General features: G+C 31.2%; 1 protein-coding gene across 2 annotated transcripts in view; it reads right to left on the minus strand.

The window, feature by feature from the left end:
• ham (hamlet) overlaps nucleotides 1-15,184 on the minus strand; it is a 65,001-nt gene extending 49,817 nt beyond the window's left edge. For both annotated transcript variants that reach the window (XM_088040668.1, XM_088040667.1), the window contains exon 1: nucleotides 14,960-15,184. In XM_088040668.1, coding sequence (XP_087896794.1) covers nucleotides 14,960-14,999 — 40 coding nt within the window. In that variant the 5' untranslated portion in view covers nucleotides 15,000-15,184. The remainder of the gene's footprint in view (nucleotides 1-14,959) is intronic.
• Between the last annotated feature and the right edge of the window lie 11,087 nt (nucleotides 15,185-26,271).

The raw sequence follows: 26,271 nt of genomic DNA on the forward strand, positions 1-26,271 counted from the left end.
AAATCTCCACTATTTCTTTTGAGTGCCATAACTCGGGTACTGCCAACTCGAGATTTTTAAAATTTAGCACACTTGATAATCTGGAGGTGTTTATGTAGTGTCTAAAAATTGACAATTGTAGACCGAATACTGCGGATTTTACAGAATTTAAAATGTTAAAAAACGCAAAATCTCTACAATTTTTTCAAAGCGCCATAAGTCCGGTGCTCCGGAACCTACAGTTCTAAAATTTGACGAACTTAAGTAGCTCGAGCTGTTTGTTGAGTAAACAGTAATTGAAAATTGTCGACTCAAAATTCCGTTTGGTACAAATTTTGAATTTTTAAAAAATGGTAAAATCGCCAATGCATTCTTTTGAGTGTCATAACTTCGGTGCTTCCAAAGTTATATTTTTGAAATTTGGCACACTTAGTAAGCTTAGACTTAAAAATTATAAACTCAAAATTGTAGATTTTGGGAAATTTGAATGGTTTATGATCGCAAAATCTTAAGTCATATTTCTGAGTGCCAATTTTGGTTCAAAACTTTTAATACTTAGCATATTTAGTAAGCTTGAGCTGTTTGTTATAAAATTTTAAAAATAGTAGAACAAAAATTAAGGACTTTAAAAAAATTTTATTTTTCAAAAACGCAAACCTCTACCTACTGTTTTTGTTCTATTATTTTGAATGCCATAACTCAGATACTGCCAACTCAAAATTTTTAAAATTTGGCACACTTATTAAATTTGGTATGTTTGTTAATTAAGCAAAGTTTAGAAATTGTAAACCCAAAATTCAATATTTTCAAAAATTTGATTTTTAAAAAACGCGAAATTGCAATGAATTCTTCAAAGTGCCATAACTTCGGAACTTGCAAACATTCAGTTTTAAAATTTTGTGAACTGTATTCAGTTTCTGTATTCAGCTAGAACCGTTTTAGTAAAAAAAAAAATTAAAAATAGTCGATTAAAAATTCCGGGTTTTGCAAAATTTTAATTCTTAATAAACGTAAAATCGCCATCAGTTGTTTTCAGTGCTATAACTGTGGTACTACCGGCTATATATTTACAAAATTTGACACACTCAATAAACTTGAAGTATTTATAATGTGACAAAAAATTGAAAATCGTAGACCAAAAACTGCATAATTTAAAAAAAATTAAGAAACGCAAAATTTCTGTTTAGCTTTGAGGCCGTAATTTCAGTACTACGAAAAGGTTTAAACTACAGGTTTAAAATTTACCGCTTGATTTGTTTGTTAAGTAACCAAAAATTGAAAAATGTAGATCTAAAAATGACAGATTTTAGAAAATCTTGTATTTAAAGACAACACCTCTATTAATTTTTTAGATTACCATAAACCGGTGCTCCAGGTCTTACAGTTTAAAAATTTGCTACTCTTAAACAGTTTGATCAGTTTGTTAAGCAAAAATTAAAAATTGTCCCCTCAAAATTTCGTATTTTACAAAATTTAAATTTTACAAAATCAAAAAATTGCCAATAACTCTATTAAGTTCCATAACTCCGGTATTTTCGGATTGATAGTTTTACAATTTAGCACAATTTATCAGTTTAAATATTTTGGCAGATCTAAAATTTCTGGTACCTGCGTATCATGTAAGATTGAATCGTTTGATAATGGTCAATTACGCTAGAACTGATTACTATGAAAATAGTCCTTTAATTCGAATGTTAAAAAATGTTTTTCGAATTTGGCGCTTTAATAGGTCCATTAGAGTACTCAATTTGGAGTCGTTTATAGGTATCTATAAAAGAACTCAAAGTAGGAAATTTTGTTTTTTAAGAATTGGCAGAACTAATTAGTCTGGCTGTCACTTGTCTCCTGTCAAGTTCTTGGTCAATTTGGTTTTTACGATTTGTGTTTAATAAATTGCTGCGTGAATAAAAATGTATGAATATAATTGAACTGTCCTTTGCGGCCAACAATAATTGTACCTAAATATAATAGATATGAATACTGGCTGTGAGGTTAGGTGACGTTATGTCAATATTCAGTGACAGTCAAACTCAATAAATGTCAAATTTTAAATTAAATTTGAAAATCAAGTGGCGAGTCGTGGTTACAAAACCATTACCAATCGTGTAACACGAAAACTCTTAGAATTCTAAAATTTAATTTTATTATTAAAAAAGGGGTGCAAATTCGAAAAAATAGTATAAAGGACTTGTTTTATAATGGCATTGGCCATTATAAAACACGTTCTTTAATATACTATAACGCATGGCATGATAAAATCGAATTATTTGGTATGTCAAAGGGTAAATTTAAAAAAACCGTTTCTGTTGTCCTAGTCTGGTATGTACTATTTTCTTATTGTATTATTTTAATCTGTTTTTTGTGTCACTATTTGTATTATTTTACCTTATGTATAAGTTCTGCGTTAATAAACATTTATTTATTTAAGATGTTTGTTGAGTGGGCAAAAATTGAAAATTATAGACCCAAAATTGCGGATTTCAAGATTAGAGAATCCTGAAAAGTCCTGAATGATCTTAAGTTTCAGAGAATCCCGCAAAAAACAATTTTTTTTAGAATTTAATAATAGAAGTCAATCATTACATGAAATCCCACAGAATAAAGAATTTCTAGAGAATTTTAGACGATCAAGGAGGATTAAAAAGAAGAATCCTAAAGAACACGAATTTGGCCAATAATTAATGAGAAATAATAGAAAAATGAGTCATTCGTCCCCAATCGAAGCCGTACCGCCGCCTCCCAGCAACGCACTATCAACCCGATAATAGATTAATTAACCTGTTTGCGTCACCGCCGCCGCCGCCTCAAAAGCTCACTTCTTACAGCTTCCTCCGCCCCCGTTGTCACCCCCCAAAATGAAACGAACGTGAATTATTGATGACTTAATCTTCAAAGTTGAAAGTGTGCAATTTCGCCTCTCCCCAGGTAGAATCGCCTACACTTGCCTATAAAATGACGAGACATCCGCCCACGGCTGCCAACATTTTACAATCATAACTAACTAAACTTTGCCTTGCTTCAATGAAAATTCAATTATCTCTGGCTGTATCTGAAGCCACATAAATTAACCATTATAGAGCCGACCAGACGAGTTGAGGAAACGAGAGCGATACGACGACGCCGAAGATGGGGTTGGACGGGACTAGCTTCCCCGTGTTGTCACGGAAACCAAAACAATCGAGCTGCGTTCAGGGATATTTGTCTACGGCGAGGTCGAGGAGGCGCACGTTTTTCAGATTTTCCAGAAAATCTTCGAGTTGGAGTCATACAATGACGTGATCGCGTGTCGAAGCTCGTTGTCGGTCTGAAGAACTAATTACGAACTTTGTTCAATCTGGCTCCGAGCAATTTCCACTAATTTAATATCTATTCCTGCTAAGACCCTTAATTCGGTTCGGTTCCAACACGAAGAGACAACTCTTTCAGTCAGTCACTTGTATTGACTTTGGAATCTGGCGAAATTACATTTCCACCCCTCAATTTATCAAAAACATATGTGATGATCAGCGATTAAACATCTCATAGATGTTCATCGGTCCATGTTTTGAACAGGGTGACACCCTCTTATACTGCGTGCCCACATCGCCAGGGATCAATCTCGCCCATGTTCCACCACTGACCTAGAATCGTTTCACCAGAGTATATAACCACCCTCCCGACAGATGTTTGGCACAAAGGGATGCGTGTTAATTTACGTTGTTGAAAGTTAAAATGATCCTTTCGTACAATCGATCATTGACATCGCTGACTTATCTCAAGTGATGATGTTTTGACTCGCTTTTATCATCGTATTGGTACGTGCCAACGATTGCATGTAAGTGATAAGGGTGCGAATAACAAACTCGCGTGGAAAATTCAAGAAGATACGACATGTTTGGTTATGATTAACACCTGCGTTTAATTGCCGTTGTGTGGTTAATGGGAATCGCAGTGATTAGGTTATGGTGCCACTTGAGGGTTGATAAGGAACAAGAGAGTGTCTGTGTGGGACAAGAGAACATCACTTTGTTTGGGATAGAGATGACATCGTACGGAGGTTCCCAGGGATAAAAAATCCATTATGGACTTAGTGGTGTAATTAGGATTATGTGCTCTTGGAGAGATTTATGTGGGGGAGCAGGGAAAATATTCTTTTTACGTTTTGTTACCAGTTCTAATTACACACAGCTCTAGAGTTGGCTGGACCAAAAAAACAAGTCGCAGCTAATCCCATCGCGGGGGTTTTGGCGAATGAAAAGTTCATATTTGGGAGAATTGGCAGTTTTCGAACAAAAAGGCGACATACGTTCAAAATTTCCCTGTATTGTGCATTCTCTTTAGACTTTCAGTATCTTCGGTTTAGTTAGTCTTAGATCGTCTTTAGATTTTGCGATTTTTGATTTAATCTAATTGTAAGTTCAATTTAGGAAATCTCTTTTATTAGATCTTCCATCGATTTTGTAATTTTGTCTTTTAAATTTTCTTTAGATTTTAAAAAATGTCTTAATTTTGTAAATTCTTTAAATTCATTTAAATTTGCGAAAAAAATCTAAAGAAAATTTACAGCATTCAAGAAGAATTAGACCGAAACTCAAGAGAATAAAATGATTCCGGAACTTTGGTAGTTTCAATTGTACCGCTGTAAAATCTCGTAATTTTACTACTTCAGACTTGATTATCAACTGTGCAAAATTCTAAAATTTTTGAAAACAAAATAAAATTTTTAGAAATTTTCACTTTAAGCGCGAACATGAATTTTCACGACTTTCTATTAAATTCGGTAACTTTGGCAATTGTAGTCATAAACTAGCAAAATTTAGAGATTTTATTACCTTTGTTTTGTTTATGAAGCGTGCAAAATTTTGAAATTTTAGAGCAAAAAACAAATTTTTAGACTTTTTTTCCAAGACGAACCAAGAATTTCCATGGCTTTCTATTAAATTCCATAATTTCGGTAATTTTAGTCGCAAACTAACAAAATTTGGACATTTTATTATGTTTGCATTGTTTATAAAGTGTGCTAAATTTCAAAATTTTAGAGCAAAAAACAAAATTTTCAGACTTTTTTTTCAAGATGAACCAAGAATTTCCATGCCTTTCTATTAAATTCCATAACTTCGGAAATTTCAGTCATAAACTAACAAAATTTTGAGATTTTTATTACGTTGAGATTGTTTATAAAGTGAACAAAATTCCAAAATTTTAGAGCAAAAACCAAAAGTTTTTTAACATTTTTTTCAAGACGAACCAAAAATTTCCATGACTTTCTATTAAATTCTGTAACTTTGGCAATTTCAGTCATAAACTAACAAAATTTAGAGATTTTATTATGCTTGCATTATTTATGAAGTGTGCTAAATTTTAAAATTTTAGAGCAAAAAACAAAATTTTCAGACTTTTTTTTCAAGACGAACCAATAATTTCCATGACTTTCTATCAAATTCCGTAACTTCGGAAATTTCAGTCATAAACTAACAAAATTTTGAGATTTTATTACATTTACATTGTTTATAAAGTGAACAAAATTCCAAAATTTTAGAGCAAAAACCAAAAAATTTTTGACATTTTTCAAGACGGACCAAAAATTTCCATGACTTTCTATTAAATTCTGTAACTTTGGCAATTTTAGTTATAAACTAACAAAATTTGGAGATTTTATTGTGTATGCATTGTTTATGAAGTGTGCTAAATTTCAAAATTTTAGAGCAAAAACCAAAAATTTTTTGACATTTTTTTCAAGACGAACCAAAAATTTCCATGACTTTCTATTAAATTCTGTAACTTTGGCAATTTCAATCATAAACTAACAAAATTTGGAGATTCTATTATGTTTGCCTTGGTAACAAAGTGTGCTCAATTCCGAAACTTTCGAGCAAAAAACAAATTTTTTAGACATTTTTTTTAAAACAACCTATTTGTATTATATCTAAATTTTCTAAATTCTAAATTATTTCTAAATTTTCTTCCAAATCTGATTGATTGAATTTTGTAATATCTCTTTTTAAATTTTTCTCAAATTAGACTTTATCTACTATTATTTTAGATTTTTTTCCGCAAATTCAGCTCAAATTTTCAGATTTTATCATTAAATTTTCCTTAAATTCTAGACACTATGGATTTTCTTGTATTCTTCAGATTTGCTTTAAATTTTCCTTACATTTTGTAAAATTTCGTTTAGATTATTATTCTTTGAAGATCTTTCTGTTAATTTCTCTGTTAAATTTTCTTCAAATTCTCTTGATTCTTATTTGATTTTCTCTAATATCTTATTGGGTTTAAAAGATTTCAAATATTTTTCTTTTTTTTCGTTCTAAGAGATTCCATATAATTCTAGAAAGATGCACTAGCTTCAGTTGTTTATATTTTCTTTAAATTTCGTAGATTTTATAATTTTCGATAGATTTTTCTCTTTAAACTTTCTTTTAGTTGTGGTAGTATATTTTTGAGAATATTTTCAAATTTCATAGGTAATTTATTGCGAGTTGTCCTCTGAAAATGAATTGGTCCAATTTAAATTTAATTGGCCTTTATGGTAAAATAATTAATAAGTTGATTGCGATTGCGAATTCGGGTGTAGCACAAACAGTAAAATGAGTTCGTTTAAAAAATCCAATTAAAAATTGACAATACTTTGAAATTGCTGAAACGTATCACTTTTATCAGCAATCCACTTTACATTGTTTTTATAGTTGGCACTGTTTCAGCAAGTGTACAAATGTGTCTCGATCGGTAATTAATTCTGTTACAATACAAAATTCCGTGGTATTTAATTTTTCCAATTATCCGATATTGATAATGTCAAACTTTGTTTAGTTTCGGTCCGGCAATTCAATATCAATTCCATTTCCCGAAGACAATGCCATTATTATTTTAAAATTTTTCATTTATTACCAAAACGAGATTGGTCAGAATACGACGTAAAGAAAATTACCCGATCACAGATGTAACAGCTAATAAAAGTCGATTGTCTCACAACAGTACTGAAAAATCGAAAAGAAACAATTATTAAGTTCTTGATTGGAATGCTTTTAATCGATTTTACAGCTCCATAAACAGATCGATGTTGGAATGAAATTCGTGGGAAAGTGTCGGAATTGACTTTATTCTTTGTTCGAGCAAAAGAAGAAGGCGTGAAAAGCACAAGCGTCCGAAAGCTCCTCGAAAGCTCAAGGAAAACTCAAGACACGCAATCTGGCCATCGCACGCGAGTTCCGCCATATTGTCCTTTGTGTCGCCGATAAGATTGTCCACTCGCATGTCCGGTGATTTAGTGTTCACCCCCGTTTCCACTCGCGTCCATCCGAAAGGGTGAGATATGGAGAGGATAACGCCCGCGAGCCAGGACGCGCTGCACGCCAACACTCTAAATGTACGCCTGGACCAGAAATTTTTACTTATCACGATATTGCACGCGCGGAGGAGACAATATAGAAAATTTGCGAAAAAAAATCTTTTAAGACAATTAGACCAAAACTAAAGAGAATAAAATAATTCTGTAACTTTGGTACTTTTAATTGTACAGCAGTAAAATTTTGGGGTTTTACTACTTTAGACTTGATTATCAGCTGTACAAAATATTTCAAAATTTTAGAGCAAACAATAGAATTTTTAAGAATTTTTACTTTGAGCGCGAACCTAAATTTCCAACACTTTTATTAAATTCCGTAACTTCGGCAGTTTTAATCGTATAGCTGTGAAATTTTGGGTGTTTTCGAATTTCAATCTACTCCTCAGCTGGGCAAAATTCCAAAATTTTAGAGCAAAACTTAAAATTTTTAGAAAATTTTATTTTAACCAAAATCTTCTACCTCTTGATAAAAAATTTCCTAACTTCTCCAGTTTCAATCGCATAGCTATAAAATTTTAGGGTTTTACAACTTTCGATCTATTTTTCAACGGTGTAACATTTCAAAATTTTAGAACAAAAATAAGAATTTATAAAAGTTTCAAATTTGAGGGTGAACCAAAAATTTCCACCACTTTGAATTAAATTTCGTAACTTCGGTAATTTCAGTCGTAAAGTAACAAAATTTTGAGATTTTATTATGTTTGCATTGTTTATGAAGTGTGCTGAATTTCAAAATTTTAGAGCAAAAAACAAATTTTTTAGACATTTTCATTTTTAAGTCGACCAAAAATTTTTATGACTTTCTTTTAATTTCCGTAACTTCGGTAATTTCAGTCATAAACTAACAAAATTTGAAGATTTTATTATGTTCGCATTGTTTATGAAGTGTGCTAAATTCCAAAATTTTAGAGCAAAAAACAAATTTTTTAGACATTTTCTTTTTCAAGTCAAACCAGATATTTCCTAAATTTTCTATTAAATTTAGTAACTTTCGTAATTTAAACCATAAACTAACAAAATTTAGATTTTATTATGTTCGCATTGTTTATGCAGTGTACTAAATTTGAAAATTTTAGAGCAAGAACAAATTTTTTTGACATTTTCATTTTCAAGTCTAACCAAAATTTTCTCAACAATTTCTATTAAATTCCGTAACTTCGGTAATTTTAGTCATAAACTAACAAAATTTGGAGATTTTATTATGTTCGCATTGTTTATGAAGCGTGCTGAATTTAAAAATTTTAGAGCAAAAAACAAATTTTTTAGACATTTTCAGTTTCAAGTCGAACAAAAAATTTCTATGACCTTCTTTAATTTTCGTAACTTCTGTAATTTCAGTCATAAACTAACAAAATTTGGAAATTTTATTATGTTTGCATTGTTCATAAATTGTGCTAAATTTCAAAATTTTAGAGCAAAAAAACAAATTTTTTAGACATTTTCAGTTTCAAGTCGAACCAAAAATTTCCATGACTCTCTATTAAATTTCGTAACTTCGGAAATTTCAATCATAAACTAACAAAATTTTGAGATTTTATTACGTTGACATTGTTTATAAAGTGTACTAAATTCCAAAATTTTAGAGCAAAAAACAAATTTTTTAGACATTTTTTTTCAAGTCTAACTTATTTGTATTATATCTAAATATTCTAAATTCTTTCTAAATTTTCTCCCAAGTCTGATTGGATTATGCAATATCTCGTTTTGAATTTTTCTCAATTTAGACTTTATCAACATTTATTTTAGATTTTTTGCGCAAATTCAGCTTCAATTTTCTAGATTTTCTCATTAAATTTTCCTTAAAGTTATACACCATAGATTTTCTTGTATTCTTCAGATTTACTGTACATTTTCCTTACATTTTATTATGTTCGCATTGTTTATGAAGTGTGTTAAATTCCAAAATTTTAGAGCAAAAAACAAATTTTTTAGACATTTTCACTTTCAAGTCGAACAGAAATTTCCAAAAATTTTTATTAAATTCCGTAACTTTCGTAATATCAGTCGCAAACTAACAAAATTTTGAGATATTATTATGTGCGCATTTTTTATGAAGTGTGCTAAATTTTAAAATTTTAGAGCAAAAAAACTATTATTTTAGACATTTTCATTTTCAAAACGAACTAAAAATTTTCTATTAAATTTTGTAACCTCAGTAATTTCAATCGTAAACTAACAAAATTTGGCGATTTTATTCTGTTTGCATTGTTTATAATGTTTGCTGAATTTCAAAATTTGTAGAGCAAAAAACAAATTTTTTAGACATTTTCATTTTTAAGTCGAACAAAAAATTTCTGTGACTTTTTTTTAATTTCCGTAACTTCGGTAATTTCAGTCATAAACTAACAAAATTTGAAGATTTCATTATGTTCGCATTGTTTGTGAAGTCTGCTAAATTGCAAAATTTTGGAGCAAAAAACAACTTTTTTAGACATTTTCTTTTTCAAGTCAAACCAGAAATTTCCAAAATTTTCTATTAAATTCCGTAACTTTCGTAATTTTAGTCATAAATTAACAAAATTTGCAGACTTTATTATGTTCGCATTGTTTATAAATTGTGCTAAATTTCAAAATTTTAGAACAAAAAACGAATTTTTTAGACTTTTTTTTTCAGAACCAACCAAAAATGTCCACCGCTTTGTACTAAATTTCGTTACTTTGGCAATTTCAGTCGTAAAGGTACAAAATTTGGAAATATCATTACCTTTGTATTGTTCATCAACTGTGCCAGATTCCAAAATTTTCGAGCAAAAGACAAAATTTTTATTTTAAAACAAAGCAAAAAAATGGAATTGGCCCATAAAAATTAAAATAAGTGAAAAATAAAGCATATAAGAAATACCTGCAATTTTAACTTTTAACTCTCCGGAATTTTCTTTTCTAGCAGTAAGTAGTTCGATGCCGTTATTCTATGTTCAAAAATCATACAATAAAACCTGCATTTCTATACGATTTTTAGTGTCTTTCAATCTGCCACTAAAATCTTTCAAGATCGGCCATTTCCGCACGATTTTCACTTAAGAAAGCAGTTTATGTGTCTTTTAAAGAAAATTCGAAATAAAAGCCGTAGCTTCGCACTCGTGCTATAACATAGGCCATTCTGCCACTAGTTTTAGAATATACTATTTCTTCAGATTTTTATCAATTCAAGGAAGTTTTGTGAGTGCAATGAGAAACGAATAAAGAATTCCATGAAAACAAACTTGAAAAAAAATAGTTCTGAATCGCATCGAAAGTATGCATTTTTCCCACGTCATCAATTACCGCGAATTTTGATTAACGACCCCATAAACTCGTAGCTATTCGCTCCTGATAACCGTCGCCCAATTAGCGATGGTATTATCAGCTCCCTCGTTAAAATGATTGAAATTTCAACTAAACATGGAGTGAATCACGGTACATGATGGTATGTAGATCCGTGCATAAAAGCAATCGATAATTGTTAGGTGTTTAACGAGTCATCGCACACCTGTGTGCCTAATCGCCCCCTGACATAGGTACGATTGCTATTTACGATTTCAACGCAGAATCATAAATCGGACACTATCAATGGTACGTGACGTTCAGGAAGAATCGTGAAATTTAACGAGCACAAGCGAGGAAATTAGGTCATAAAAATATTTACAGGATGATCGATTTAATTGAGGAACTCGTTCGAATTCTTCTTCGTGTGGGCAAATGTTAGTTTTGCGGTAATGAACGTAACAATTAAATCTCCTCGCGGTGTTAACCGCAGAAGGAGAAAACCGTGAAGAATGTGGGCATTCCCACCAGACAAACAAACTGATCCTAAGAGCAGGATGTCCTTTGAGAGATAGAAGAAAGAATGAAAAATAATACGATGAGGATGGTATCTGTCCAACGGAAACGTGCAAACTGAGGAATATAGGAGGATTGTTTATACCGGATGAGGAGCTTCTTTCAGCAGAAAAGTTGAATAGGCCGCGACTCTTATTGATTTTAAGTCTTAACCGTCAATCTTGATGGGGTTTGCTGGGCACTTGAGTCGATCTTTGTTTTAAACAACTTTATCCTCTTGTTTATCTTGAAATATTTATTGTCTGGTGCAGCTGCCTCGGTAAACATAATAAACAGCACTTGATATTTCGACGACCCCTTTAATTGGACAATGTTAAAAAGCAAACTGCTTGTCTTTTGGGACACAGTTTAAGCTTGTCCCAAACGTGTCATTACGCCGGTTTCGAACTAATAAAAATAACACAATACCATCATTAAATTAACGAGCGTGAATAAAAATGCAACAAATTGTCAATAAATAAAATTTAACAATAGGCAATGTTGTTACCAACAAATAATGATCTGGCATACAGGGAATTGCATGTCCTTATCGATCTAATATTAATCATTTCGCAACCACACCATCAATTAACAGTAAATTCCTCAAACACCTAATCGCATCTGCGTGCTTTTATCGAAAACTCGCTCAAATCTCTATTTTTATTGAAAGAATAGAACAATTAAACCTTAACAACTACCGAGTTATTGTCGTTTTATGTTGGTATGACTGAATATTAGTCAATTTTACGACATCGTTTAAACTACTTTAACTGCCTCATTTTGAGAAGAACGCAACAGGGAAATTATTTTAAATACGCGACGAAAATCGATCGCGCTGGAATTCCTGCAACACGCAGGAATGGAGTGATAGGTGGAAGATGAGCCAACAGACACACCCATTGTCATGTTGTGTGGCGCATCTTTCTGGGGGAGGCGGGGCGAAAAGCCGCAGGACTGCAGGAATTTCAGACGGGGGAAGGAGGCGACAGCAGGAATCGTGTTTTGACTGCCGATGTCCTCACTCGCTTACGTTTCTAAATAAACATTTTTTGCTTGGACTCTTGACGTTTATTGGGTTTTCTCCGGCTGTTAAAACGCTGTTTTGATACGGGGAGAGATAAGTCACGTTTGCTGATTAGTTCAGCTTTGATTTCGTTCGAAATTTTTACTTTTGACTCAAAATTATAGAGCTGAACGGACAAATTCTACCAATTTTCACAATTGATGAGTTAAAGACGTGGAAAGTTGGCACTTTGGGCGGTACAGCAATGAAATTTGGGGAAAGTTCTCATTTTTAATCCCTTATCAAGTGTGCCAAAGCCCACAATTATAGAGCAGAAAAGAAAATTTCTAGAAATTTTCATTGTTAGGACAAAACAAATTTTTTTTAAATTTTAAAAGACGTTTATTTTTCATAATTTCAACGTTACAGTAATGAAATTTGGAAAAACTACTACTTTTGAGGAGCTAATTAACTGGGCCACAAAATTCTAGAGCAAAGGGGTTAAATTTTAGACATTTTTATTGATATGAAGAACTAAAAATTGAACTAAAAATGTGTAATTTTGAAATTTTGAAGTGCACAGCAATGAGATTTGGACAAATTACTACTTTTGGATCGCTTATCAACTGTGGCAAAAGCCAAAATTATAGAGCAAAAAATTTAAGTTCTAGAAATTTTTATTTTTAGAACAAACCAAAAAACTCAATTAAAGACGTGTGATTTTGAAACTTTACATCGTCCAATAATGCTATTTGGGAAAAATTACTACTTTTGAGTCGCTTATTAAGTGTGCCAAAGTTCAAAATTATAGAGCGATAGAGAAAAATGCTAGAAATTTTCATTGTTTGGACGACTCAAAAATTTTGGAAATTTTTAAAGACGTGTATTTTTGCCATTGTGAATAGTACGCTAATGAAATTTAGAGCATTTATTGCTTTTAAGTTGCTTATCAACTGTACCAAAACCCAAAATTATAGAGCAAAAAATAGGAGCTCTAGAAATTTTTATTTTTATGACGAACCATAAAATAAAATTAGAAATGGAACTTTGAAACTTTAAATCGTACTGCAATGTAATTTGGGGAAATTACTACTTATGGGTCGTTGATCAATTGTGCCAAGACCTAAAATTATAGAGCAAACGAGAAGAGTTCTAGAAATTTTTATTTTTGGGACGAATTGAAAATAAAATCTATTTTTTGAATGGGTGTAATTTTGAAAGTTTAAACGGTAGAGCAATGCAATTTAGGGAAATTACTACTTGTGGGTGGGTTATTAACTGTGCCAAAATCCAAAATTATAGAGCCAAAAAGAAAAGTTTCAGAAGATTTTATTTTTAGGACAAACAAAAAAATTTAAATAAACACGCGTAATTTTGAAATTTTAAAAGGTACAGCAATGTCGTTTAGAGAAATTACTACTTTTAAGTCGAGTATCAAGTGTGCCAAAGATTACAATTCTAGAGCAAAGGAAACAAATTCTAGAAATTTTTATTATTAGGACAAATTAAAAATGAAAAAATATTTTTTAAATACGTGCAATTTTGATACTTTGAACATTACAATAATAAATTTTGGGGAAATTACTACTTATAGATATGTTATCAACTGTGCCAAAAGCCAAAATTATAGAGCAAAAATTAAAAGTTCTAGAAATTTTCATTTTTAGAACGAGCCAAAAAGTTAATTTAAAGACGTGTAATGTTGAAACGTTAAATGGTACAGTAATACAATTTAGGAAAATTACTACGTTTGAGTCTCTTATAAACTGTGCCAAAACTCAAAATTATAGAGCAAAGCAAACAAATTCTAGAAATTTTTATTTTTAGGATTAACTAAAAATGAAAAAATATTTTTTAAAAGCGTGTAATTTCGCTACTTTGAACGATATAGTAATGAAATTTAGGGAAATTACTACTTTTAAATCGCTTATCAAGTGTGCCAAAGCCCAAAATTATAGAACAAAGAAAAAAAACTAGAAATTTTCATTGTTTGGACAAACCAAAAATTTTCAAAATTTTTAAAAGCGTGTATTTTGAACATTTTAAATAGTATCGTAATAAAACTTGGAGAAATCACTACTCTTGAATCGCTAATCAACTGTACCAAAACCCAAAATAATAGAGCAAAAAACAAAAATTTTAGAAATTTTTCTTCCGAGGACGAATCAAAATTTTTCTAAGCTTGTAACTCTGGTAATTTAAACCGTATTGCAATGAAATTTTTCTGTGTTATGACTTTTGAGTTGTTTATCAAATGTACCAATTCCCAAAATTATAGAACTGAAGAAACAAAAACTAAAATTTTTTTAAAACGAACCTGATGGCCAAAATCCCTTTTTTTACATAAATTTTCTAAAATCCTGCCGAATTGAATTTAGAAGAAAAGTTAGGTAAAAGTAAACTTAATTTTTCCTGAAGAGATTTTTTGTCGACGCCAAATTTAAAATGCAGCTCTATGATTGGTCACTCAGCGGCCCCATTTCCACAATGCTGCTTTTTTAAAAGTGAAAATTTGTCACATTTGTAAAATTGTTGGAACGAGCGTAGCGAAAGAGTTTTCTCCTTTGTAAATCAGTAAATTTTCTAATTCTCAGCAGGAAAATTTAAGTTTAGAACTGTAAATTTGACCGTAAAAATTGCGGAACCCCTAAAACTGTAAAATCCATAAAAATTAACGAACTAGTGTCAGGTGTCAAACTTGACCAACTTAAATAAACTTTTATGACTTAAGTCAAGGAGGTCTATTCAACTTTAATTAGGTACTTGAAGGCAGTGTCGATAGATCGTTGGTGCAATAAAAACTTTTTTTAATGTATAAAAAATAATTTTTGTAAAAAATAAAATTGTCTTACCTTGAGCCGTGACCCTTCTCGCAACAGACTTGGACCTCATCCTCCCTTTTCATAAAGCGCGCACTCTCCCGGTCTTCATATCATGAACTGACACACCGTCAAGACGGCTCTGGACGGAGACAATAAGAATCCCGCTCGTCTTTTTTCATGCACGTTCAGACCAATCACAGGCCACTATTCGCTGTCATGTTTTATCACTTCTTCGAGGCGACTGTGCTGTAATTTTTGATTCGGATCGCGGTCGCCGTGTGAAACAATAACCGACGATCTTAGTACCGTCCGATCGTGTCGTACCGACGTCGTAAACACGTCGGACGTTTGTCGTGAGTTGTCGAAAGAATCGTGCGCATTTGTTGGCGCACGATCACGCCCATCGCGATGCCACGCCACCAGCGCTGGCTAGATAAGAGCATCACGACGGTCGATATTCCGGGATAGTCCGGGTATTCTCCCGGATTCCCGAGGGCTGTATGTGTACAAAGCCCACTGGATTGATGCATACGTAATTTGTTTGTTCGGGTGTTGGTGTTTGACTACCGGCGGCCGCTGGTGCAAGTTTATTAATTTGCATTCCTGCTGCTCCTGCAGGATGGAAGAATGTCGGAGGGGGTCGATCGATTTTACTCGTGTCTTATTGTTTTTACGATCTTGGAGAAAGATAAAGGACAAAGCTTCCACTTATGGTTATTGCCTTCGTAAAAGTCGTTTATTTCCGTTGGCCATTATCGAAACAGCGGCTTCATCTTGTTATGGCAGAGTCCAGATATAATAACTCGCCGACTTATTTATAGCAGTCGAACTCGAAAAATCCCATTCCTTGAATCGCCCAGACAGGATAATTTAATCCGAGCCTTCTAACATCGTTTTAACACGCAATTTCATTGTTGCCGTAATCACTACAACGAGCTCCTGCTTAATTAAAGTAATGTGCCTTGCCAAATACACCAACCAGCAGGAGCTGCTGCAACACTCCTGCTGCTGTACTTTTAACGCCTTCTCCGTCGCATTCTCGTCCAGTGTGGCCAGTTATTGAACTTGAAGTACAGTTTCTTAATAAGTAGTAAATCTTGTATGTAAACGGATCGGATAGTCGGGTATATTTAGACACAAAGGCATGTCTAAATTGAATCGCGGTTGGCGGTGGCGTTGACTACGACGTGCACTCCGATACGCTCTGCCTTGACGATCGCGGGCCGAGCACGTACCCAATTTATGAGCACCTCGTAATTTCAAACAAAATCGACTTTCAGATATGTCTGCTGGAAGAATGCGAAAGAAAGGTGAGCGTTTGCATCTAGTAGCCGGTCATGACAAAAGACGCTTCTGACTGTTTACTCACCGGACGCTAACCACATACAATCAAATTCGTACATTTTTTTTTATTTCACATGGCACACTTGATCTAGGAAACTCAAATTTTTCTAGAAATAAAAAATTTGCAAGGTTTTCTGTTCACACCTGTAATTTTGAAAGTTTTAAAGCTACTTGAATAAAATTTAAGGAAATTACTACATTTGAGCTAGTTATTAATTGTGCTAAAACCCAAAAATTTAGAGCAGAAAAAACAAATTTTAGAAATTTTATTTTTACAAAAAAAAAAACAAAAATTAAAAAGTTTTAAAACTCATGTGATTTAGCCACTTTGAACGGTGCAGTAATAAAATTTCAAAACTTTACTCCTTTTAATATCTACAGTATGTCCCCGGATTGAGTTCACAAGAGGGAAAAAAAGTTTATTTTTCATTTTACAAAAAAATGACAAAGGAATAACATTTTTTGCTTATTTCAAAACAGATAAATCTGCAATTAAAATTTCAAAATTATTAGTTTGTACTTTTAAAATTAATTTTATCATTATTTTTATTTATTAAATTTTGTAATCGTATTCAAATAATAGCAGGCTGTGGATTCACAAAATCAAATAGTGCGTTAAAGATTAAAGAAAAATTTCCCTAATAATGTGTAAGTATTAAAAAATTGGAAAAAATAATTGAGAAAATTCGAAACAGTCGAAAAAAATACGAGTTAGAATTGAAATATGTGCTAAAACAGGTAATGGGTCAATCAAATAGTAGAAATTGGAACAAATTTCATTCCTTTGACATTTTTTGCTAAATTAAAATAAAAAAGTTCTTCGTTATTTTTTGTTTTTTTCGATTTCCAGAACACAGCTTGATAATATTAAAGTTTTAATTAAAGATTTATTTATTTTAAATTAAGCAAAAAATATTATTCCTTTGTCATTTTTCTGTAAAATGAAAAATAACGTTTTTTTCCCCTCTTGTGAACTCAATCCGGGGACATACTGTATATTAAGTCTCCCAAATTTCAAAATTTTGGAACAAGAAGCTGAGTTTTTAGAACAAACTAAAAATTTCTGAGAATCTAGAATAAATTCCGTAATTTCATTTCGTAGTATTTTCGGAGTCATTTAGAACTGTTTCAATTTTTTTGTGATTATTCGAATTTTCTTAGAATTCTGTAGACTTCATTAAGAGGTTTGTATAGAAAGAAAGTTTAGAAAATGAAAAAAAAAATGAGTTAAAAATAAAAAGAAAATAGAACAATTCGATTTTTAAAAAACTTTTAATCCTTTTTTGGTATAACTCCTAACTTAGTGCGTTGATATTTTAGTGTGATACCTCGTTATAAAGGTTGAAATCTCTGCATTTCAAAGCAGTGTTAAACACATTTTTTTCCCTTGTTATTTAGAAGTTATATGACAAAGAAAATTGAGTGATAAAACGAACTAAAAATGTCTAACAATCTAGTAATTTCGTTACTTTTAGGAGTAAGTGAATGAAATTTGGACACGTTACTCCTTTTGGCATGCCTATTAAGTCAGCCGAATTCAAAAATTTTAGAACACGAAACTGATTTTTTAAAAAATTTTGTTTATAGGACAATCTAACAATTTCTAAGATTCTAGAATAAATTCCGTATTTTTATTAATCTTGGAAGTAAGTAAATGAAATTTGGAGACGTTACTTCTTTTGACATGCTTATGAAGTCGGCCTAATTCCAACATTTTTGAACAAGAAGCTAAGTTTTTAGAAATTTTTGTTTATGAAACGAACCAAAAATTTTTAAAAGATTCTAAATAAAATTCTAAATGAAATTTGGAGATTTGATTCCTTTTGACATTCTTATTAAGTCTTCCAAATTCTAAAATTTTAGTACCAAAAACCAAGCTTGAAGAAAATTTTTTATTGAACGAATTAAAAAATTTTAATATTCTAAAATAAATTTCGAAATTTCGTTGATTTTAATAGTAAATGAATGAAATTTGCAGATTTTACTCTTTTTGACATGCCTATTAAGTCTGCCAAATTTCAAAATTTTAGAACTGGAAATTGAGATTTTAAAAATTTTTGTTTTTAGAACGAATTAAAAATTTCGAAGAATAATATTGAATAAATTCCGTAATTTTATTAATTAACTATTGAAATTTCTAGACGTTATTCCTTTTGACATGCCTATTAAGTCTGCCAAATTCTAAAATTTTCAAACAAAGAACTGAATTTTTAGAATTTTTTGTTTATAGAGCAAACTAAAAATTTCTAAGATTCTAGAATTATTTCCATAGTTTTGTTAATTGTAGGAATACATCAATGAAATTTGGAGACGTTACATTTTTTAATATGTCTATTAAGTCTGCGAATTTCCAAAATATTAGAATACAAAACTGTGTTTTTAGAAATTTTTGTTTATAGAACGAACTATAAATTTCCAAGATTGTAGACTAAATTCTGAATTTCGTTAATTTTAGGAGTAAATGAATAAAATTTAGAAACATTACTTCTTTTGACATGCCTTTTAAGTCTGCCAAATTCCAAAATTTTAGAACAAGAAACTGAATTTTTAGAAATTTTTGTGTATGGAACGAACTAAAACTTTCAAAGATTTTAGAACAAATTTCGTAATTGCGTTAATTTTAGCAGGAAAATAATGAAATTTGGAGACTTTCCTCCTATTGACATTCCTATTAAGTTTGCCAATTTTTAAAATTTTAGAACAAGAAACTGAGTTTTTAGATTTTTTTATAGGACGAACTAAAAATTTCAAAGATTCTAGAATAAGTTCTCGTAATTTCGTTAATTTTAGGAGTAAATGAATTAAATTTGGAGACGTTACTTCTTTTGACACGCCTATTGAGTATGCTGAATTCCAAAATTTTAGAACGTAAATCTGAGTTTTTAAAAATTTTGTTTATAGAACGAACTAAAAATTTCTATAATCCTATATAAAATTCCGTAATTTCGTTAATTTTTAGAGTAAATGAACGAAATTTGGAGACGTTACTCTTTTTGGCTTCCCTATTAAGTCTGACAAATTCCAAAATTTAGAACAAAAACTTCTATAGTGCGTCGGAAAGCGCATTTAATTACCTTTTCAACGATGTATTAGAAAGTCTCATAATTTTTCAAGTTGCTAAACAAAACTGAAAAAACAAAAGTAAACGCGGTCTACTAGAAAAAAAAAAATATTTTACAAATATCTCTGAGTCCTGACCTGATGGAGTAAAACGGTCTTCGAATTTAGAATCAAGAGGCAATTCTACTTTAGAAGTGACTTACTAATGATCCAGTTCAAAATTCGTAGACTAGTGCTATTAATTTAATCACGTCTGGGATTTTGGCAAAGATCGCTTTTTATTTATTTCGTTTTCTAAAAACATAAGTCTATTTTTTATTAAATATTTCAAAATTCAGATGTGATAGTTATTCACACTACAAGATCCAAAAAAACGCAGCGAAACGAGCTGTAATGCGGCATGTGAACAGCTTTCGCTGTGAGCTTTTCGCAAGAGTACTGTACATGGTTATTATACTGCTTTATCTTTAACTTTGTGTTTTTTTCATTAGTTGTTCGTGAAGCCACCTATAAATCAAAATTGACATGTATCAAACTTATTCTTTTCAAATAGCTCCTTTGTAAATGGGCAAATGACGGACAGTATAATTAATTTCTGCGTCTGCACAAATCCTTTGAAAATCCGTTATTTTCCTTCAACACAAACATAATATTATCATTCATAAGCACACGTCATAATTTTCCCGCAGCAAAACGTCAAAGTCATTCTTCCGTGTCCTCGACATTATCTTATCGCGACCACATCGTCCACTGTCCACTTCGAAGGGGTAGATTTTCGATAACCAACCCTACCGTGCATCATATTTCTGTTGTGTCGTGATTTTTAATCGAGCTGATTTACATAAGAGATTACCGAAGCAAAAAGACTCTTGCGTAGCACGTATTAGAGCCGTTTTTTCCACGAGGTATCTAGGTCAGAAGCCAATATACACTCTGACATTTTTACTGTCTATGAATATTATCGTCCCGTTGACGTCACTTTCTGGGGTAATTAAACTCGGAGATAATCGAAGGGTAACAAACTTGAGTTGGATGACACAACGCCCGATCAATACCTCAGCGAAAAGAAGCATTTCGTCCACTTGAGGACTTGGGGGTAGGAATGGGGTAATGCGTTATGAAATCACGGACATGTGACAAATAACAGTTGACCCGTAAACAATGTGTATAATTTGCTGAGATAGAGAGACGGTCACGCGATTCGAGGGGACCCAGATAGAACCCATGACCGCAAGTTATGACTGATGACCGGCATCCACGCCCTCTGCCGTGACAATCACGACATCGAGTTTCATCGATAGCGATAACCGCCCTCGAGGTCTCAAGACACGGAAAAAATGGAATTCATGCGGGCAACACCTCCGAAAATTTTAGCTACTTCGCACATGAATGAATTGGGTGACAGAAATGGGAAAATATGCATATTTTTCATCGCTGGGAGAATTAATTGCGGATTTGGTAAACTTGAAGATTGAAAATGAACGAGCGGACCACAGGCACGCCAGGTTTAGTTCAACGTTGCGTAAAATTAACCGAGGAAAATTGAAATTTTCGTGAGGATCTGTTAAAATCAGTTCATTTTTAAATATTCCAGATTTTTATTGATGAAATATCCTGAATTTAATATATTTATACTCGGGTTTTTTGGGATTTTACATTATGTTACGTTTCGGATTTCTTGTGGTTATTCAAACTTTTTTAGAAGTCTGTGGGCTTTATTAAGATTGCATTTGCTGAGACTTTCTGGAATTCTCAGGTTTGTATAGAGAGAAAGTTTAGAAAATCAAAAAAAATGTGTTACAAATAAAAAGAAAATACATAGAACAATTCGACTAACTTAGTGCGTAGATATTTTAGTGTGATGACGTCGTTATAAAGGTTAAAATCTCTGCACTTTAAAGCAGTGTTAAACACATTTTTATCCATTGTCATTTAAAAGCTACATGACAAAGGAATTCGAGTGATCAAACAAACTAAAAATGCCTAAGACTCTAGTAATTTCGTTAATTTTTGGAGTAAATGAATAAAATTTGGAGACGTTACTTCTTATGATATGTCTATTAAGTCTGCCAAATTCCAAAAATTTTAAACAAGAAACTGAGTTTTTAGAAATTTTTACTTATAGGACGAACTAACAATTTCTAAGATTCTAGATTAAATTTCCGTAATTTCGTTAATTTGAGGAGAAAGTAAATGAAATTTGGAGACGATACTTCTGTTGAGTTGGCTATTAAGTCTGCCAAATTGCAAAATTTTAGAACAAAAAACTGAATTTTTAGAAATTTTTGTTTATAGAACGAACACAAAATTTCTAAGATTTTGGATTAAATTTCCGTAATTTCTTAATTTGGGGGGGGGGAGAGAAGAAATAAAGAAATGAAATTTGAAGACGTCACTTTTTTTGACAAGTCTGTTAAATCCTAAAATTTTAGTAGAAGAAACTAAATTTTTAGAAATTTTTGTTTATAGAACGAATAAAACATTTCTAAGATTTTCGATTAAATTCCGTAATTTTGTTAATTTTAGGAATAAATCAATGAAACTTAGGGACGTTACTTCTTTTGACATGCCTATTAAGTCTGCCAAATTCCAAAATTTTCGAACACGAAGCTAAGTATTTAGAAATTTTTGTCTGTAAGACTAAGATTTTAGATTAAATTCGGTAATTTTGTTAATTTTAGGAATAAATTAATGAAACTTAGAGACAATACTTCTCTTCACATGCTTATTTAGCCTACCAAATTCCAAAATTTTAGAACAAAAAACTGAGTTTTTAAAAATTTTTGTTTATAGGACGAACTAAAAATTTCTAAGATATTAGATTAAATTCCGTAATTTTCTTAATTTTAGGAGTAAACGAATGAAATTTAGAGACGTTACTTCTCTGAACATGTTTATTATGTCTGCCAAATTCCAAAATTTTAGAACACGAAACTGAGCTTTTAGAAATTTTTGTTTATAAGACGAGCTAAAAATTTCAAAGATTTTATATTAAATTCGGTAATTTTGTTAATTTTAGGAATAAATCAATGAAACTTAGAGACGATACTTTGTTTGACATGTCTATTTAGCCTGCCAAATTCGAAAATTTTAGAACAAGAAAATGAGTTTTTAAAAAGTTTTGTTTATAGGACGAGCTAAAAATTTCTAAGATATTTGATTAAATTCCGTAATTTCCTTAATTTTAGGAGTAAATGAATGAAATTTGGAAACCTTACTTCTCTTGACATATCTATTAAGTCTGCCAAATTCCAAAATTTTAGAACACGAAACTGAGCTTTTAGAAATTTTTGTTTATAAGACGAGCTAAAAATTTCAAAGATTTTATATTAAATTCGGTAATTTTGTTAATTTTAAGAATAAATCAATGAAACTTAGAGACGATACTTTTTTTGACATGTCTATTTAGCCTGCCATATTCGAAAATTTTAGAACAAGAAAATGAGTTTTTAAAAAGTTTTGTTTATAGGACGAGCTAAAAAATTCTAAGATATTTGATTAAATTCCGTAATTTCCTTAATTTTAGGAGTAAATGAATGAAATTTGGAGACCTTACTTCTCTTGACATATCTATTAAGTCTGCCAAATTCCAAAATTTTAGAACACAAAACTGAGCTTTTAGAAATTTTTGTTTATAAGACGAGCTAAAAATTTCAAAGATTTTATATTAAATTCGGTAATTTTGTTAATTTTAAGAATAAATCAATGAAACTTAGAGACGATACTTTTTTTGACATGTCTATTTAGCCTGCCATATTCGAAAATTTTAGAACAAGAAAATGAGTTTTTAAAAAGTTTTGTTTATAGGACGAGCTAAAAAATTCTAAGATATTTGATTAAATTCCGTAATTTCCTTAATTTTAGGAGTAAGCGAATGAAATTTAGAGACGTTACTTCTCTGAACATGTCTATTATGTCTGCCAAATTCCAAAATTTTAGAACACGAAACTGAGCTTTTAGAAATTTTTGTTTATAAGACGAGCTAAAAATTTCAAAGATTTTATATTAAATTCGGTAATTTTGTTAATTTTAGGAATAAATCAATGAAACTTAGAGACGATACTTTGTTTGACATGTCTATTTAGCCTGCCAAATTCGAAAATTTTAGAACAAGAAAATAAGTTTTTAAAAAGTTTTGTTTATAGGACGAGCTAAAAATTTCTAAGATATTTGATTAAATTCCGTAATTTCCTTAATTTTAGGAGTAAATGAATGAAATTTGGAGACCTTACTTCTCTTGACATATCTATTAAGTCTGCCAAATTCCAAAATTTTAGAACACGAAACTGAGCTTTTAGAAATTTTTGTTTATAAGACGAGCTAAAAATTTCAAAGATTTTATATTAAATTCGGTAATTTTGTTAATTTTAAGAATAAATCAATGAAACTTAGAGACGATACTTTTTTTGACATGTCTATTTAGCCTGCCATATTCGAAAATTTTAGAACAAGAAAATGAGTTTTTAAAAAGTTTTGTTTATAGGACGAGCTAAAAAATTCTAAGATATTTGATTAAATTCCGTAATTTCCTTAATTTTAGGAGTAAATGAATGAAATTTGGAGACGTTACTTCTTTTGACATATCTATTAAGTCTGCCAAATTCCAAAATTTTAGAACACAAAACTGAGCTTTTAGAAATTTTTGTTTATAAGCCGAGCTAAAAATTTCAAAGATTTTATATTAAATTCGGTAATTTTGTTAATTTTAGGAGTAAATCAATGAAACTTAGAGACGATACTTTTTTTGACATGTCTATTTAGCCTGCCAAATTCGAAAATTTTAGAACAAGAAAATGAGTTTTTAAAATTTTTGTTTATAGGACGAGCTAAAAATTTCTAAGATATTTGATTAAATTCCGTAATTTCCTTAATTTTAGGAGTAAATGAATGAAATTTAGAGACGTTACTTTTCTTGACATATTTATTAAGTCTGCCAAATTCCAAAATTTTAGAACACAAAACTGAGCTTTTAGAAATTTTTGTTTATAAGACGAGCTAAAAATTTCAAAGATTTTATATTAAATTCGGTAATTTTGTTAATTTTAGGAATAAATCAATGAAACTTAGAGACGATACTTTTTTTGACATGTCTATTTAGCCTGCCATATTCGAAAATTTTAGAACAAGAAAATGAGTTTTTAAAAATTTTTGTTTTTAGGACGAGCTAAAAATTTCTAAGATATTTGATTAAATTCCGTAATTTCCTTAATTTTAGGAGTCAATGAATGAAATTTGGAGACGTTACTTCTCTTGACATATCTATTAGGTCTGCCAAATTCCAAAATTTTAGAACACGAAACTGAGCTTTTAGAAATTTTTGTTTATAAGACGAGCTAAAAATTTCTAAGATTTTAGATTAAATTCGGTAATTTTGTTAATTTTAGGAATAATTCATTGAAAGTTAGAGACGATACTTTTTTTGACATGTCTATTTAGCCTGCCAAATTCGAAAATTTTAGAACAAGAAAATGAGTTTTTAGAAATTTTTGTTTATAAACGAACACAAAATTCTAGATTAAATTGCGTAATTTCGTTAATTTTAGGAATAAATGCATGAAATTTGGTGACGTTACTCCTTACCCTCTTACATGCCTATTAAGCCTGTCGAATTCCAAAATTTTAGAACAAGAGAAATTTTTGTTTCAAAATTCTTTTGTGCTAATTTTCCAGTGGCGATTATTTGTGTTTAATAGTTACCTATAAAGTTTTCCAAAAAACTCGACAATTTCTTTCAAAATTTTCCACACTCTAATTTTTTTGGTCCATAAGCAAACTAAGAACACTTCAACATCAAGAAGTTTTCAAAAATGTATTATTCTGGCCTGCGTTAGCATTAAAGTCATTTTAAAAATTTAAAATTTAAAATGTGCCTAGAAAAGACGATTTTGTAACCAATGGATTTTATTTTGTGATGAAATTCGCAAGAAATCAAAAAAAAAAAAAATTTTCTGAAAAACTTCTCAATGTTTTTTGTCCTGTAACTTTTAAACGATAAGAGATAGCAATGCCTTTGTTGGCGCGTCAAAAAAAAATTGTATAAACAAATCACTAAAAAAGTGCTTTTTGAGACAAGATCAGTTTTCAAAATTTTTTTTGAAAAGTGCAAACCGAAGCGAACAGTTTTAAATTGGCTTTCCAAAACACTTTATAACTTTGCGAGTTTTTAAGTAAACCCAAAGATAATAAAATTTCGTACAGCAGATGACACAAAAAATAGAACTTTGTAAACTTAAATTTGTGTAATTTGGTGGTAAAGAGTGAAAATGCAAATCCGTCTAATTAAAGTCCTTGAAACGGCCGTTAAAAAAATCGCCATCGACACGCAAAGAAGTCCACCGTCGTCTCTTATTGATATTTAGTCTGGGCGTTTTCGCATTACGTGTTACGTGTGCAATAAACCGAGAGACATATTAAATTCTTCTGGGATGTCTGCGCGCTGTTGTTTTATAGACGCCGTGCAGATGGCGTTGGCTCTATTGCGGTCATAAATTCACCAACTTTCCACCAGGATCCATATAACTGTTGTCCCGTATGAAATACGACCGCATCGGTATCGGTGTGCGGTGTGAAACAATAAAAAATATTATCAAAGTTGCGACATGAGTCGTGGGGGAGATTTCCGGGCCCTGACCATTCGCGTGTTATCTAAGAAAGTTGGCCGCTTCCAGCTCGGATTTCACCTGATATCGATTAGCGATTCTTCTTCCGCTAAAAGCGGCTAATGTCAAGACGACACCGACAACTCTTCTCGTTGCTACGGTAACCGTCCCGTTTCAGTCTGGTGACGTCACGGAAACATCATTGATTCGAGTTTTTTTCGGTTCTTCCGACTGCCTTATTTATGTCCGGATAATGCGACCTTCGAACTTCACGCTTGTCGGGGATCATTATGAATGCAGCTGCAGAATGCAGATCTCCAGGCAGCTGAAGCGAAGAGT

Source organism: Gnatocerus cornutus, chromosome 7 (genome assembly GCF_029298725.1).
Source record: "Gnatocerus cornutus isolate USDA-ARS CGAHR chromosome 7, icGnaCorn1.1, whole genome shotgun sequence".
Lineage (NCBI taxonomy): Eukaryota > Metazoa > Arthropoda > Insecta > Coleoptera > Tenebrionidae > Gnatocerus > Gnatocerus cornutus.